At 39.2% G+C, this 18,167-nt stretch overlaps 2 protein-coding genes across 3 annotated transcripts in view; one reads left to right on the top strand and one right to left on the bottom strand.

Moving 5' to 3' along the window:
- Positions 1 to 11,452, bottom strand: part of LOC126237429 (smoothened homolog) — a 119,247-nt gene extending 107,795 nt beyond the window's left edge. Inside the window, exon 1 of the mRNA XM_049947540.1 lies at positions 10,796 to 11,452. Within this exon, the coding sequence (XP_049803497.1) occupies positions 10,796 to 11,215 (420 nt within the window). The 5' untranslated portion in view covers positions 11,216 to 11,452. The remainder of the gene's footprint in view (positions 1 to 10,795) is intronic.
- Positions 11,453 to 11,770: 318 nt separating this feature from the next.
- Positions 11,771 to 18,167, top strand: part of LOC126237428 (dyslexia-associated protein KIAA0319-like protein) — a 152,578-nt gene continuing 146,181 nt past the window's right edge. For both annotated transcript variants that reach the window (XM_049947539.1, XM_049947538.1), the window contains exons 1-2: positions 11,771 to 11,822; positions 12,153 to 12,453. In XM_049947539.1, the coding sequence (XP_049803496.1) occupies positions 12,169 to 12,453 (285 nt within the window). In that variant the 5' untranslated portion in view covers positions 11,771 to 11,822; positions 12,153 to 12,168. The remainder of the gene's footprint in view (positions 11,823 to 12,152; positions 12,454 to 18,167) is intronic.

Raw genomic sequence — 18,167 nt, 5'->3', positions numbered from 1 at the left:
TCATCTTCATGCTTATCAAACCCTTGCTTGGCCAGTGAGTTCGTCGGATGTCTCGCCAATTAAGAATGTCTGTAGCATTATGAGCAGGGCCCTCCAACCATATCAGGATTTTGATGAAGTAATGTTCAGTTGGTCATAATTTGACACAATACCCCTTAGGAAGACATCCAACAACTCTATCAATCAATGCCAAGTCAAATAACTGCTTCCATAAGGGCCAGAGGTGGACCAATGTGTTATCTACTTGCTCAATTTGTGAAGCTCCTTCTTTTGAATAAATCACTCAATTTTTCTGAAATTGTAATCATTCACTTTCCTGTACATGTGCATCATATCTACCGATTTCCATCCACCCCCCTCCCCTCGAGTTTATTTAATACGTCATTCACTGACCTAACACATGCAGTAGGCCCATCTGAAAAAAAAAAAAGTGAATGCTCGGTTTTGTGACACCCGATTTATAGCTTGTCCACCAAATCAAAGTAACAATATCTCTCAAAAAAATTGTCCACTGAGTGAGACAGTAAGTGCTTTTTCAGTTATGGCCTTCATAGTATCTTGACTGTGTGTCCTACAGTGAGCAAACATTTCTAATCTGTGATCAAAATTATCGAGATTTCACACTTGAGAGTGATATGTGGGGTCTACTTTACTTTCAAGTACACATATCGACATAATGCCAAACAAAATTACATTTTAACTACTACTACTGCAGCCACTGTTTAATTTTTTTAATATGTATGAAAAATTTTTGCTACATGACTAATCAGTGAAAAGCCTTATCTGTTGCCAAAGCCAGCATTCTGGTCAAGGAACATTAAGTACTCACAGTGAAGCACTCAACAGTGGCCTTATTATTCCTTTTGTCCTAGAGAACAAATAGCTAGCACATCTCTATTATGTTTCACAACTCTCAGTTCTGGACTAAAGTCTAGAGCAGGACCAGTAGCTGTCACAGCACTGTTTCTCTACAGCTCACAGGTTGGCATCACTTTTGCCTTGCCAATGAGATAACAATTTCACATAACTGATGAGAGCGAGAAAATAATTGAATTTCTAGCACTGAAACAGAAATCATTCTCTTCTTCACTGTTGTCATAAATATTTGACTTTTTTTATGAGTATGTCGTGGACTACAAGGTTGTGATTAGGTTGAAATGTGACAGTTTGGTTGTGAGCTGGCAAAGCCAATGAATGTGAAAGCCAAAAAATCTGGTTGTAGTACAAACTGATCCATAATTTAGTCTGAGGTTTAGGTTGCATTGGAATATGACAGTTTTACTTGGAGAAATTAAACTAATAGCCTTTTTTGTCATGTATACTTGGTTCTTCCGAACATAGCATGAATTGCAAGGCTGTGGTTAGGTTGGGACCTAACAGCATGGCTCAAATTAAATTGATAATATTGGCTGTCAAAATATTGGCCCATTTCTTTCAAATGTGATACAATTTCAGAGGTTGTGACACACTGACATGAGAATGTGACAACATTCCTCAGAAACACTTCTTCCGTCCATTTCTCTTTCATTGGCTGCATAGGCCAAGAAGCTGACATGCACTCCTTTTCTTCTCATCGCAACTCACAACATGTGCTGACAATATTGCTCCCTGGAATACATTCACATGCCAATGGCCCTGGTCCAGAATTTTGCCCAATTAAGTTGGGCCTATTATGGTAAGACTGATTTAGAAGAAAGTATTTTTCTGCATGTGAGAGAATACGTAATTCAAGAAGTTTACTATTCAAATACTAAACAACAGCTTTTTCCTAAAGCAATATAATCAGTCATATCATTGTAGCAAAAGATATAAGTTATAAAGAGAGCATGAATTAGGACAGATTGGAAAGATACTAGGGCACTGAAAATGGGGCTACAACAGCACAATTGCCTTATTCTGGCACTTAAAACAAAGGGATGATCAACAAATAAGATAAGAGCTACCCTCATCCCAGAATACAAATAGAATGTAGTGAACTAGTACTGACTTCCATTATTAAACTAGAAATTAAAATGTGATAAAGCAATGTTATGCACCAAAAACAGTATTTATATGAAATAAATCATAAACCTGGCAATAAGTAAAAAATCTATCCCTAATAAAACAACCACAAAAAAAAGACAACATACAACATGCCTATTATACAGGCATCCGCAGAAATGTGCATGCACAGGCACACACAAGTCCTTGTACAGCAGTATCATTTCTTCAAATCTTTGCTTTCAGTTTTCATTAGATGAAAGAAGAAATGTGAGGTTCCAAAACCAGAAAAAAATATCTTTGGGAATAAGCAGCTTTTGTATGCATCTGCCAATATTCTGCTTCCTGTTGAGTCAAAGTTTAGATATACTGATAATTTTTACTTTCATTTAAAGACAATGGAGTCACTGTTTGTCTGTTTGTAAATATTTTGGATATTACTGAACACTGACTAGAAGGCGAAGTCTATCAGTAATGTCTGAGAGTGTTAAGCACAAAAACCAAATATTAATTTCACCTCACAGGTACTGTATACATGAGATTAGAATACTTACAGATATTATGGAAAAAAAAAGAAAAAAGAAAAAGATGGCAACACCCGTAAAGGCCTTGAAGGCACAATGGTACTGACCGGCCGCCATGTCACCCTCAGCAATCAAGTAGCTCCTCAACTGGCCTCGCGAAGGGTGAGTGCACTCCGCACACTAACAGCACTTTTCAGACCCGGACAGTCACCCATCCAAGTGCTAGCCGAGCCCAACAGTGCTTAGCTTCAGTGATATGATGGGAACTGGTGTTACCACTGTGGCAAGGCCGTTAACACGCTTCCAGATTACACTGATGCATTTAAGGATTCATTCTTCATGTGCCCCATGCAGGCGCGTGCACACACACACACACACACACACACACACACACACACAAATCTTTGTTCAGCAATCCCAGTTATTACGTAACATGTACACTGTATCAGAAATCAGTAATTCTGACAACAGTCTTAAGTTTATATCAAATGTAGATGTGGATGATGAGCCACAAATAAGACAACACGATTGACTTATATGGAAGGGCTATAACTTATCAGCCATAGGTAGCAGACACACTTCATAAAAAATTCTTAAATGCAGCAGATAACATAGGGACAAGTATTTTAAGAGAAAAATCAAACCAGTATATTGCACAAGCAACTCTCATAAAATTCAATAATATGGATCTCTCATCCATTTATCCTTCACAAATTAGGAAAATTACATTTTCTGTAAAAAATAGAAGCTTGTGTTGATTTGTTGGTGTTTTCAACAGAGTACTAAAGACTTGTTCCTCCTTAACAAGCACTCTCTTTTCTGACCCATTCCATTACAGACATTATTTTTCAAAATTTTCGACAATGGTGATGCATTCTAGGAAAATACCCCATTTGAGCAATAATATCATCGGTAAATCACAGTTTGGATTTCAGAAGAGATGTTCCACTGAGATTGCACTTAGACATTCTATAACCAATTTTTACAAGTATTCGATAACAAAATATCACTGGCTGGTATTTGCTCTGACCTATCCAAAGCATGTGAGACTCACATTATTCTCCTAAATAACTGTGGTTTTATGGAACTGATGGTATAATCAATCAATGGATAATGTCATATCTAACCAAAAGAGTGCAGAAAGTTGTACTTAATAATTCAATCAATGTGTCCAGTGATTCAACAGGAATTCAAAGGGGTTAAGCTTAATGAGAAGCTAAAACAGGCAGGTGCTAAATATGTTTAAAAAATGTACCATGAAAAATGATGTTAGTATACTGCATCAGAATATCAGGGGATTAAAAAGCAAAGTACATGAGCTTCTTATTTGTTTGGAAGATTTAGACACTGAGGATGTAACAAATGTATTGTAACTGTCTGATCATCATATAATCACAGATACGGGAAAGATAAATGTAAGTGGATATAAGCTTTCAGCACATGTAAGTAGAAACAGTATGGAAAAAGGAGGAGTTGCTACATATGTTAAAAATTATCATAGTGTATAAAAAATAAATAAACAAAAAAATAAAAAAGAATTAGAAACTAAAAATTTTTGTGTACAGCAACACACAGAAGCATGTGTCTGCGATCTTGAACTACATTTTTCCTCAGGAACTTTGATTCTTTGTTGTGCTATTTGTCAGACAGAGGGAAGCAAATTTGAGAGGATCTGAATGTAGATTTTCTGAGCGAGTCTGACAGGAAGAATGAGTTTGAAGTATTACTCAGTCCTTTCAATTTGAGGTCAGTTATTGATTTTCCTTCTTGGATAGTACAGGAAAACAGCACACTGATAGATAATATTTTCATAGACCAAGAAATATTTCATCAAATAAACATATATATTGTTCATAACGATACTTTTGATCATGATGCACAGCTAGTTACGGTATTTGCCATAGCTCCATACAGTAATACAAAACAGCTGGTAATTTCCAAGAATGATTGCCTATCGAAGTCGCTGGGTCCAAACAATACATATTGAACGTGCAATCGTAAATCAATCATGCCACTCTGGTGGCGGGTGTTATGAGTATGTTTACGTTGGTCACTACAGCAATGACAAAAGAAGGGCATTACAAAAATGTGTAATTGCAAAGGAGACGACTTACCTTACTCGTTGTCAGTGTTGTCATGTGAAAGTCCATTACGGTGGTCTGGATGGATAATTTGCAAGAGTTGAACCATGTATTCTTCCTGACACTCGTTCGTTTTCCGCACTGCCCGCAATGAAATTGTAATGGTATTTCAGCATCGAAACTGTTCTTACAAAGTTTTACACACTTCGCACCACCACAGTGTACACAGTCCCTTCTTTCCTCCTCCGGTAGTACTCCATATTTGCGACTAAAAGGTGAACAATTTTCTATGCTGGGTACACATGGAACTAGATTCTTCCATGCGAGAGGATCCGCCGAAGAAATGTCAAGAACACCAGACACCCCACTCGCTAACGACATAAATAGTTGGGTTTCCCTAGCAACTTACAAATAATTCACGGAGTTATGTACTTTAGAGCAAGAAAGCGAACAATGGAAAACAGATAAAAATGATGATCACAAATAATAGATCACAACGCCTGCCACTGGGGTCGCATGATTGACTTCCGATCGCCGCACATTCGATATGTATCGTTGGGACCCAGCGACTTCGATAGGCAATCATTCTTGGAAATTACCAAACAGCCATCCAAAATGTTGCATTCTATTAGGGCCTAGTGATTTAACAATAGCAAATTTTAGGGAAAGTTTGCAGGAGGTAGACTGGGATGAAGTGTACTGGGAAACTGATGCTAATTTAAAATATAACTTATTTCATTATTTTTTGTGAGTAGACCTGAAAACAATTTCTGTTAGAAAACAGTGAAATATAATTTTAAGAAACCATACAAAAAACCATGGCTTACTAAAGGGATAAAAATATCTTGTAACTGGAAAAGCAAAATGTATGTAATAGCAAGAAAAGTAATGACACAGAAACAGTCAAATATTATAAAAACTAATGTACCATAATAAGGAATATTATTAAAAAGTCCAGAAGTATGTGTATTATGTCAGATTAGCACCTCTGATAACACCCTGTAAAACTGAAACAATTTGGAATATTGTTAAAAGGGGAAGAGGGCAAGCATGAGCACAAGAAGACTGTACTGTCATCAAAATGAATGAAAAGTTTACTAACAAAAAGTCAGAAGCTGAAAATATTTTTAATAACCATTTTTTTAACATTGTGGAGAAAATAGTAATTACATGCAGGTTGATATTTTGGAGGACTCCCCAAATGGATTTGAGGTCCTTGTTTGTTTCGATCTAGTATTTGCCCACCTATTAATTGATGTAAGGGGCACCAAGTCATATCTTTTTATTTTTTGATTTTGTATACAACATATGCCCTCTAGGTATTTTATGAGCATTCCTCACATGTTCTTTGTGTACCATTATTCAGTTAGTATTTCTCGGTCATTGGTTTTTGCATCTGGTTGCATTCTTGATGTTGTAACATTAATTCTAATATATCAAAAGCAGCGTTAATACTTAGGTGATTGACAAGAATACTGTTGTGTATTACATAGGTTGTATTGCAATGTTTACTTTGAATGAAGGCAAGTTTTCCTTAGAACTACTGTGTTACTTGTATATAAGAATTATGTAGGTTTTTTTATATTTAAGAAATACATAAAAAATCAAAATAATAAATGTCTATTTTTGGTTTTTTATAATGTTTGGACCATTACGTTACAACTCTGTGATGTCAAAATAGTTTCAATGCTAACCAGCTTATGTATATATTCTACTTGGTTGTGTTGTATGTGTACAGGTATTTGTATTAATGTTGCAGATTGCTTTCTGTCGGTTTTATGACTTTTATTATTACACTTTATTTTCTGTGAAGTAAACAGTGGTATACCTTGATATACACAACATGTATACTTGTTTTTAATATCAGGGGCCTAATGATGGCATTACTGAGGTGCCAAAACTGGTTGTCATCTAAATAAAATAACTTCTCAAAACATACGGCTGTTTGGCAATTTTCCTTGGTATATTTGACCAGCCACTGTCCTGATTCAACAATGGATCAATAGAGAATTATTATGTGGTTCTTTGCAAATGGACTGTCATTAAATTTTGATAAAACACAGTATATACATTGCTGCACAGTAAATGGCATAACACCGTCAGCAAATATGGACTCTGAACAGAAGTCTGCAGCTACGGCAAAATATTCAAAATTTTGGGTATGTGCATAGATGAAAGATGAACTGGACGAAACACATTGGTGACCTGCTGAAATGTCTGAGTTCAGCTACTTGTGCTATTAGAGTTATTGAAAATTTTAGCGATAAATATATCAGTAAATTAGTTTATTTTCATTCACTGCTTCCATATGGCACCATATTTTGGGGTAATTCATCATTAAGGAAAAATGTATTCATCGCACAAAAGCTTATAATCAGACTAATAGCTGGAGGCCACCCAATGTCATCTTGCAGACATTTATTTAAGGAACAAGGGATACTCACAGTAGCTCCGTAATGTATAAATTCAGTTATGGGTCATTCCATGTCAGTTCAACCAGGGGCTACAGCTCATAGTCTCAGATATGACTGAAATTCAGTACATTAATTCTACCATGTGTGGAACACTCGTGTACAAAGTATTAGTTTCCCCTGCCAATTAGTTTCAGAATTATGACATGTGAAAGAAGGTGGCGTAGCCTGGAAATTGCAACCCGCATCTGGCAATCTATCTTCAGACCCAACTTCAGGTCTTAATAACTTTGGAACTATCCCACACAGTCCAGTGAAATGTTTACAACCCAGTAACATCCATTCACAGAACACACTCCATGAATCAAAACACAAACAACATATTTCTGAGGGAAAATAAAAATTCGAAAATGTGATTAAAAAAATGTAATACGTTAAAAGGTACATATTGTAGGTGCCCTTTATGCCAAATATAATTCACACAAAAAGGGTATAATTTTTTTTGTGGTAAGCTTAATGTGGCCTAAACACACACAGAATTCATCATGCCCATATCAGTCACAAAAACTGAGTTACATGCACATGAAAATACAAAAATTTGAAAAATTACATGAAAAACATGGATTTTCGAAGTGTGGTAGCACTAAAGCGACAAGTGGTATCCAAGCCAAATTTCACACACTGCATAAGTAGACCATAATGATATATATCTCAAAATTTCAGCATGTTATTGCAAGACATTTGTGTACAATGGAAGTTGACAGATGTATTTGGTGATGTGGCCATTGTTCCACAACATAATTATGTAAAAACATATCGTAAACTGTTCTGCCTCTTCTTATCCTCTCCCACAACTGTTTAATCACTAAGCAACAACATATAGACAGATTAACACAACCTATCATTAATGTTTACTGCGCCTTAACTGCTAAAAACCATTCGATTGTGCTTCGAACAGAAGTTCTCCCACACTTTAGCTACTGTATTCTGTACATTGAGTGGCAAATTGTACTGCCTTCCTGACACTGTGGTAGGAACTGGAACTGTCATAAGAATATGTTCAAAAGGAATCCAACACCTGTCTGCCAAACGTGGCCAATGAAATAATCTTGCTGGTCCTGCTGGTGCCATGAAGTTCAGAAATACATTACCTTCTGCTTCACAGCACTCTGCAACACATCCTATATACCATTTGTCATCATAAACAGCAATAACATAGCAACCTGGTTGTATGTTGCTGCTTTTGCTTCTGAATCCTGAGTCAGACATACTGTGAAGACACATGATGTGCATGAACCTATAGTTATTACCGGACAGTCTGCTCATCTTCACATTGTCAGAGTCCGCTGGAGAGGAGTGATGATGGCTCCTTGTGCCTGCAACAGTTTTAACATGTTCTAGTCTGCTTTTTAGCAACTCTTCGACTGATTTCACCTCATCTTTAGAAACATAGAATAATTGTATGCCAGAGATATTTTTCTGTACCCAGGTAAATAATTGAAGAGTTGTTAGAATGTGACCTTCTGTAGGGTGCTGCAGACTAGCTCATGATGCCATGCACTTAATGGTAGCACTAATACCATCACATTCATTTTTACCATGACTTGTTGCGAAAAAATTTCATTCTGCGTGAATCTGAAAATCATGGTAATGCATGCATAAATTTTTGAGATTTTTACAGTTTTTGTACTGACTAGCTGCCCCATCACTGAAGTATTTCGCTAAATGCATGTGAGGCACCTTGTCTTTCACATATGCCATGACATTGTGAATGTGGGCATGAACTGCAATGGCATCATGAATTAAACAGTCACTAAAAACACACAGGTTCATGACAGACACATCACGAGATTCACCTCTACAGTAAATCGCAAACGGATGGAGAGTTGCTTGACTGTTGTACCAATGATATCCTTGGATGGCATCTTGAACTATAAATGCATAATTTTCAGAAAAGTCTAGTATTACTATAATTTCATCTTGTTTCAAATTATCTTTACAAAACTGGAGATAAGCCGATTGTGCTGTTGCTGTGAAGCTGTGTGTGGCCAGTTTGTCTGTTTCTTGACAACACATTTCAACAAAATCTTCCACTGTACTTTGCTTTGTTTCAAGACTTGTGCGATCCATGTGTGTCCATTGTTTATAAGAAACAAGTTCTTCATCATCAGCTATAAGGAGTTCACATGCTCTGTAAGATTTGCCTTACAAGGACACTTTCTAAATCTGTGTATCATGCACTGGTAGGAACTGATGTCACACACTAGCAGCTTCATTGCACCTTTGTAATCCAGACCAGAATCCTTCATAGGAGCAAACATCAGCTTAGCATTTTGATGGGCCTCACATACACATTGTGTGTGCCCCTTGCTCTTACAGGCACAACCCATTTTGTCGGAAGATTGAAAAAAGATGGTAAACCTACTTTGGTATTAGGATAGTTTTCCTAGAATTTTACATATAGTTCTGATATGTTTCATAGCAACAGTCTTTTTTGCATCTGCACACGTACATTTCCCATTTTCACCATTACAGAGTCTTTTTTTTCCAGGCATTATTTGGCTGTAGTCATTATTTTCATAAAACTCCGACACTGGCACCTTTATGTCTGAACTCAATTGCTTACCCCGTGCCTGCTGAAGTTGCGGAAGCACTCCTTGGGTTGCTTTTATTTTCCTAGCTTGCTTTACCATATATGTAGAAACTTGAATTCCTTTGCAGTGTAGTCAATAGATCAGCTGGAAGGTGCAAGGGTAAGAATAGCTACTTTTTTCTGGTGTGTGGATATGGCACAATTTTCTTTCAAATCATGCACAATTTTGTCCAAATCAGAGCATTTCTGGCATGATTTCTGTTCCTTTGGTGTTTTGATTCATAGTGTGTGTTCTCTCAGTGGATGTTGCTGGGTTGTAAAAATTTCACTGGACTGTGCGGAATAGTTCCAAAGTTATTAAGACCTGAAGTTGGGTCTGAAGATAGATTGCCAGATGCGGGTTGCAACTTCCGGGTCACACCACTTTCTTTCACAAGCCATAATTCTGGAACTAATTGGCAGGGGAAGTTAAAATTTTGTACAAGAGTGTTCCACACTTGGTAGCATTGGTGTGCTAAATTTCAGCCAAATCTGAGACTATCAGCTGGAACATTTTCTCAGATTGTTTGAATTGACATGGAATGACCCTTATGAAATCTGTTTATTAATAAGCCATCCTAATTCAAAAGCAATATTTGTGATGTGCATAGCTACAACACCAAGAGAAAGGCCAAACAGAAAGCAGAAGGGATTCTTCCAACAAGGCCCTTTATTGTTTCTTGTATATGTAAACAACCTTCAGTCTAATGCACAACAAGCAAAATCAGTTCTTTTTGGAGATGATGCTAATATTGTAATCAGTCCAAATATACATACAGCAACAAAAGATGTGGTTAATAATGTTCTTAAAAGTATTATGCAGTCCAAACTCCAAGGTCAGTTATCATTCAAGAATTGTTTTGTAGTGCTTGTTTAGGAGAAGTTACAGTCTTACAAATGGTGAATTTTAATAATTACAAACAAACACAGATAGGCCTACTATGTTTTGTCAACATAGTTAGTAGTACGACACACTTGCTTGGTTTGACAATTGTCAGTCTGGGGACATCGTGATGATTATACTCGGTACCGAAAACCAAATTGCGACTAGTGATTAAAGCAAATATTTTTTTCTAAACACAGATGTATATGAAAATGTAAGAAAAATATTAACAGCACAGAAACTTTACTCTATATTTTGTGTTCTTTAAATAATACTCTCTTTACCTGAACAGAATCCTGTGAGTCTACATCTGGAACAAGTTCCAATGTCGTCCACTCATATGGGAGCTTCATTCCCATGCAGCTGGTGTAGTTTAATTTTTGACATTTCGCTGGCCGTCGGCAGTACTGTGATTTGCCATTTGCATGCGACATTAGTGATTCTACTGGAGGGAACAAGTCTATCATATTTGATGATATACTACCTAAGGAAACGAATGTTTTTCCATCAGTTTCTCCCTTTCCTTTGAATACTGCAGGAGAAAAATTCCCTGATCGATGTGTTGTACTCAGTGGCTCCGAAGTATTTGCACCAGAATATAATTTTGTTCCTTCATTTTCACAAATAAACGTCGTGAACACAAATAGGATCGAGAGACTAACGTATGTTAAAATTTCCATGATAAGAGTTTTTCTTGGTTCCATTAAAGTAGCCCTTCATTAAGGGTAGCTTATATTTAAACCACATAAATAACAAATCACAAGTCTTCTAGCGTATCTCTCCTTCTACAAAACCGTCCGCGCCTACTTAGTGTCATATAATACAGTACTACTGGTCTGGTCGTTTCCATAGAAAGCACCCTTTCCACAGGTACACTAAACACCTCATTTACTTTCCACAGCTTCATCTCTTATTAGACCACACACATTGACAGTTTGAACAAAGCGGACCACCCACGTTGTCAAAGATGCAAATAGAACACCAAAGACTCGTATATGGCGCCATACAATTGTGTACAAACATGAGGGAGGTACCACTACCTGAGAGTTGCTATTGCTTGTTCAACAAACTGTTTTGTTTCAAGGCCTCAAAAACGGTCTTGGTATATGGTAAGTTTTTTCCAGCTACAAAAATGTTATAAATAGCTTTCTTTTCGTAAACAAATAGAATAAAACGTAAAAAAAGAGCTTACTTTCACTTGTGGGAACTACACACTGAATGTTGGCTCTACTGACACACCGATAACCATATGTGTTTGATTTACATCCGTGACAGGTGGCGAATTGTTATCGTGAGATAGAAGTGATGTGTGTAAGTAAATATTGACTTTATTGGGTTTATTGTGTCTTACTAATGAGATCATATTATTGTTGATACGAAGCCCGAATAGCCTCGTTATCTTACAGAGAATGACAAACAACTTTATTTTATTTGTTTACTGTTCGTCTGTGTAAATACGGTTAATTAATATGCAAGCAGTTAAGCTGCAAGTGGTGGAACAGGTGTTCTAGATAGAGTTCTAATTGCTTATTATGACTCATTCTTGTGGCGTAACATTTTTACTTTGTGATAGGCGACCGAAGTGGTAATTGCAGTACTGTGGCTTCTCGTATGGCGTGTATTATTATTGTGTTTTCGCAGATGAAACTGCCCCGCGATGGTGACGAAGTGGAGTAAACTAGCCGGTGTTGGCATTTTCTTAACATGGATGTGTACACTAACAGTCGCTGCTGGCAAAATGTATCCCTTGGATGGGAAATGGACGTTTGTCTGCCCACAAATCTATCTGGCTGTCTTCACTGGCTTTGCTCCAAAAGGCAATCAAACAGCTGGCACATATACGAAGCAAGAAGACATTCACTCTCTTGACTCCTGTCTAGTTGCCTGCTGTAATTCTGACACATGTAATGTTGTCTTTATGCACAATGCAGAGTGTTTTCATGTAAGTATCTATTTTTAATAGTCATATTATTTTTCACTTTGTACCTGTTGGTTTGTGTGTGTTTTATTTGTTACTGTCTCAATGAAAATAGAGAAATATGAAGCGCTTCATATATCATATGTTGTACCAGTTTGTTATACACCTACAATATTTGGACTTTTCTTCTTGCAGTTGTAACCTGTTTCTAAATCTAACTGTACTTAATGTAAGTTTCAACATTGTCAGCAGACTATTGTAAATTAGTATTTGTTTCAGACACATTTCACAAAATATGAAGAGATTTCTGTACATGTGAAATGTGGTAAAATATGCTTAAGACCAGACCCATTTCAACCATAAATTCCACAAAGGACCTGACAGATCACATAAGACATTGACACATGGCAGATATATGGGGAGACAGTATTCCTAGATTTTTCATTGTGATTGAATATTGAAAATTATGGGGTATAATAATGCATATTTAAATTTTTTTCTTCCATCAACAGCTACTGTAAGGATGCTGATTTCAGTATTGCAGAACATGCAAATGAACTAGTGTGACATTGAACTTACATGTATCACTTCAGCATAAGGCAATGTGAGATGACATTACTTCAAGAATCCATACCATCATCCTATTTTCCTGGAGTTCACGCTGATCTTTGAGGAAGTAATGTGTCCATGAGTAAAACATTTTCTAAATATTCCCACCTAGGACACTCGGATATGTTACAGAAATTATATTTGGTGAGGATAGGGCAGGAAGTTGGTCATAGGGTCTTCAAATGGAACCATCACAGTATTCACTTTGCAACTAGGGGAAACCATGGAAAACCAAAGTCAGGATGGCCAGACAGGGTTTGGAACCCCACCTCTGTATGAACATGAGTCCAGTGCTTTAACAGTGGAGCAGTGTGGACTAAAGGCAACACTGGTACTTCATTTACACCTTCTGAAATTTTGCATTTGAGACTTTTAATCATCTTTATTACTTCATGTACACCTGTTGGAACTAACCTCACACTATATGCAGGTGTAGAATTCTTAAGTTTATCCTGATTTGTAAAATTCATGCTCTTTTTCTAGGAAGCAGGTCTTTTTTGCCAATATTAATGTTCTCAGTGTTTGTAAACTGATTTCATGCTGTTCATGTGTCTTTCCTGTTCTGCTTTTTACAGTTTCCCATACAAATTTTGATTTATTGCCCACAGTCACATAATACTATCATATATACAGTTTTGTCTATGCAATATCCTATTAATATACTTTGCTTATAATTCTTTACATATTCTCTAAAGTGGGGTCTATGGATTTTTACATTTGAGAACTGAGCCTTGTTAGAACCTACAGGAAATCTTAATGTCTCATGTAATCCACGTACTAGATTTAATGCACCACATGAATGGACTCTGGTCAGTTTCTTCCAATATCACAATTCAAAATCAGTCATGAATACTAAACAGAGGGCATTGTAAACACTATTTGTACATGATTGTGAAAGCACTTCGTAGTGGGATTCATTTCTTAGACTATTTATTTTTTAAAAAAAGCACAGTTTACTGCAGGGAAGTTTCTTCTATAGGAAAGATGTACATCCCTTTTCATTCATAGGTATAGCCAGAATTGTAAGGATGAGGGCATTATGGTTAGATATCCCCCTTTTATCCCTGGTGTCAGGTGTCCTGGTGCCAATGTGGAGCCTTCTGCCACCGGTGTTGAGTCCTCTGCTGCAAGTGTAGGATCTTCTGCTGGAGGTGACCTGGCCTCATCTGTGGGTGACCTGGCATCTGCTGTCCTTCAGTATTAATAATTTATTTCTCTGCAGTGTCTACATTTGAAAATATGTCATGCTTTTGTTCTATTTGTTATTTTTGTGGGGCTATTTAAAAGAGTAAATATGTTGAAGCTGTACAGTGCATTAATTGAATGGAAAAAAAAATGAAGTAATCAGAAGATGTGGTCGGAAATTTCATACATGTACACATTATCAGTGGATATATAAATTATTAGAGTCTGTGGCAGGTAGGCTGGCCACCAGAGTGCATTAGTTCTGAAACTTCCTGGCAGATTAAAACTGTGTGCTGGGCCGAGACTCGAACTCAGGACCTTTGCCTTTTGCCGGCCGCGGTGGTCTCGTGGTTCTAGGCGCGCAGTCCGGAACCGCGCGACTGCTACGGTCGCAGGTTCGAATCCTGCCTCGGGCATGGATGTGTGTGATGTCCTTAGGTTAGTTAGGTTTAACTAGTTCTCAGTTCTAGGGGACTGATGACCTAAGATGTTAAGTCCCATAGTGCTCAGAGCCATTTGAACCATTTTGAACCTTTGCCTTTCGCGGGCAAGTACTCTACCAACTGAGCTACCCAAGCACAACTCACAACCTGTCCTCACAGCTTCAATTCTACCAGTACTCAATCTGGCAGTTTTAATCTGCCATGAAGTTTCAAATTAGTGCACATTCTGCTGCAGTGCAAAAACCTCATTCTAGAAACATTCCCCAAGCTGTGACTAAGCCACGTCTCCACAATATCCTTTCTTCCAGGAGTACTAGTTCCGCAAGGTTTGCAGAAGAGCTTCTGTGAAGTTTGGAAGGTAGGAGACGAGGTACTGTCAGAATTGAAGCTGTGAGGACGGGTTGTGAGTCATGCTTGGGTATCTCAGTTGGTAGAGCACTTGCCCACAAAAGGCAAATGTCCCAAGTTCGAGTCTCGGTCCAGCACACAATTTTAATCTGCCAGGAAGTTTCATATCAGCACACACTCTGCTGCAGAGTGAAAATCTCAGTCTGCATTAGTTCTGTTTGTGTTTATTGTTGTTACCGGGACTGGTAGGGTGTATAAGGTGCATGGACAGCTAGATATTGAGTGATCACTGTGAAGGACATAGAGCTGCCACATATTTATGTGAGCTGTCATTGTCAGCACCTGTTAAGAGTTTGAAAGGGGCCTCATTATGGGTATGGGTCTCCATTTGGCCAGCTGGTCAAAGCACGCAATATCAGTATTTGTCGGGCACTTGAATATGACACTGGCCCATTGTTGGGCTGCATGAGAACACGAGGACAGGCAAACTTTTGCCAAGATTCCATGGTTGACCATTGTCAGTGAGTATGGTAGTGACTCGGAGAGGGTTCCTATTCTTCCAAAGCTTTGGAGAGGCACAGCAGTATTATTCTCAGAGTCATGGTGTGGGGAGCCATCGGACATGACTTCAAGTAACAACTTAGTGATTGAGGGAACTCTTGACAGCACTACGTTACAATCCTGCATTCTCACTTGTTACCTCTCCTGGAACAGGATCTTGGTGCTAATTTTCAACAGGACAGTGCTTGTTCACACATCACGTGTGAACTGTCTGCATGGTGTTGGGGTATCCTGTGGACAACAAATCTGCAGATCTGTTCATGATAGAACATGTGTGGGGCCAGCTTAGATGTCAGCTATGTTCTAGTGACAGTATCTGGGATATCAAAGGCCAGTTCCCCCCCCAGGACACACACGGGGCCTTGAGCTATTGCAGCCCATTCTTCCTTTCCTGGCTCCATTTCCTTCACCCTGCTCCTCCCTCCCTATCCTTACTCCTTCCCCGCTGCCTGTCCTTCCCCTTGCTCGGTGTTCTGCTTTATGTTGACCTGGCTGTCCACCTTGTTCTCTATATTGCTTGCACTTTTATTCCTGCTGCCTGCTCTTTTTTATCCTTTATGGCATTTAGGTTCCCACTTAAGGTTTGATGTCCACTTCTAAATTTTCTGTTTTTAGTGTGAGCCATCTGGAGAAGATCTTCTTCCCTAGTGTCTATGGTGTGGATTCCCTCCCCCCTTCCTTTCCCTCTTCCTTCCCTGCCATAGCCCTCCTCCGACCTGATTGGTCACCAGCACGTGTAGCCTCTCTGTCTATTGAAGCTGGCTGACCCCCCTGACAACAAAGGGAACACACTACTGATACGTGAGCTGTTCCCTCACCATGTATGCCAAGGGGTGGTTGCTTGTCTTCCTGGAGCATCGGAACTCGCGGCTGCTGTGCCAGGCAGCCATGGAGAGAGTCCCTGATCGGAGTGCATGGTGTCAGGGCAGATCCTTGGCACATGAAGCATATCAAGCTGCAAAAATCTGACTGTTGTCAAATGACCGTCTCTTCGAATGGTGAAGGATCATTGAATTCTGCTTAGTATGACCCGGCAACCTTCCCTTCCTTGGTTACACCATGGGAGGAGGGCCAGTCTCACCGTCTTGGGATGAAACACTTTCCCTGCTATCTCATATGTACTAGAAAAGACGGAGACACATTCACCGCCATAAAGCCATTGGTTTTTGTGGGTAATATCAAGGACAAGTTTGTTAAAGTGGAGTCTCTCAGTAAGATGCGTTTGGACTCCCTGTTAATTAAAGCTTCTTCTGTCACTCAACCTGCAGCTATTTGCACTTGTGATCATCTTGGCAGTGTCCCAGTTTCTATTACCACTCTCCAATCTCGTAATATAGTCCCCAGTGATTTTTCATGGGGACGTCATCCTGCAAACTGATGAGGAATTCTGGGCTAATCTGGAGTGATGCAGCGTTCTTTTTGTTTGACAAGTGCAGAAGGGTCATAAAGACAACCCCACTGATACCGGTGCTTTCATTTTGGCTTTCAAGGGGGATACCCTCCCAGTGAAGGTCAAGATTATGTGCTACAGATGTGACGTAAAGACCTTTGTCCCACCATGATGAGGTGCCTTTGGTGCTTGCATTTTGGGCATATGTCTTCCCACTGTACAGCGGACCCTCTGTGTGGTGACTGTGGACACCCACTCCATGAGGGACACCCCTGTGTTCCGCCACCTGTGTGTGTGTCAGTTGCATGACCGCCATTCCCCTTGCTCGATAGATTGCCAAACTTACAAAAGAGAATAGGAGATCCAAGAGAACAAGTTACTGGATCGCCTGTCTTATGCTGAGGCTCGCCAAAAATATGTTACATCCTTTTCCCCTCCTACCCTCCCCTTACCCCAGCCCTGTCCCCCTCTCCCGTCCCCCTCCCTTGCAGTTCCCACAACCTCCCCACCAGGAATAGCTCCTCCTCCCTGGCCAAAGAAATGCCCCCCTTGTTCGACGCTTGCTGTTGACTGGCCTTCCCCGCAGGACCCTTCTTCCCGGTGCCGCTCAGGCTGGAAGCCTACTAGCACAACTCGGCCATGAGACACACCATCTGTGTGCACCAAGGTCACCCGCTTTCTTTTGGTTCTGGATCTTGCGGATGTCTGTACTCCCTCTGTATCCTGCCCTGCTCCACCTCCAAAAGAGAAGAAGAAGAAACTTAAGTCCCACGATAAGGCCACCCTGCTGCCCCCTAAGGTGCCATCTCCCCCCTTGCAACCTTTGACATCTTATTTATGGATGTCATCCCATCCGTTTTGGTGACAACCACTGACCAAGTGAAATGACCTCCTCTCGGCCTCTTTATGTCTAACCTAGACTCTTGCCACATGATAATCCAATGGAATTGCAACAGATACTATTGTCACATACTGGAAATACAATGTCTTTTTTCCTCCTATGCTGCCTTCTGTCTTGCTCTTCAATAAATGCACTTCCGTGATGGCCACTCTCCAACATTTTGTGATTATCGGACATTCTGTTGTAACCGTGGTGCCCCCGGGGTAGCATCTGGAGGGGTCTGCACCTCGGTTTGCTTCGATGTCATTAGTGAATGGATCCTCCTTCGTACCATCCTCGAATCTACAGTGGTTAGTAGGCA

Source organism: Schistocerca nitens, chromosome 2 (assembly GCF_023898315.1).
Source record: "Schistocerca nitens isolate TAMUIC-IGC-003100 chromosome 2, iqSchNite1.1, whole genome shotgun sequence".
NCBI classification, from domain to species: domain Eukaryota; kingdom Metazoa; phylum Arthropoda; class Insecta; order Orthoptera; family Acrididae; genus Schistocerca; species Schistocerca nitens.
Note: the sequence above shows the minus strand (reverse complement) of the source record. Positions and strands in the feature narration are given on the sequence as shown.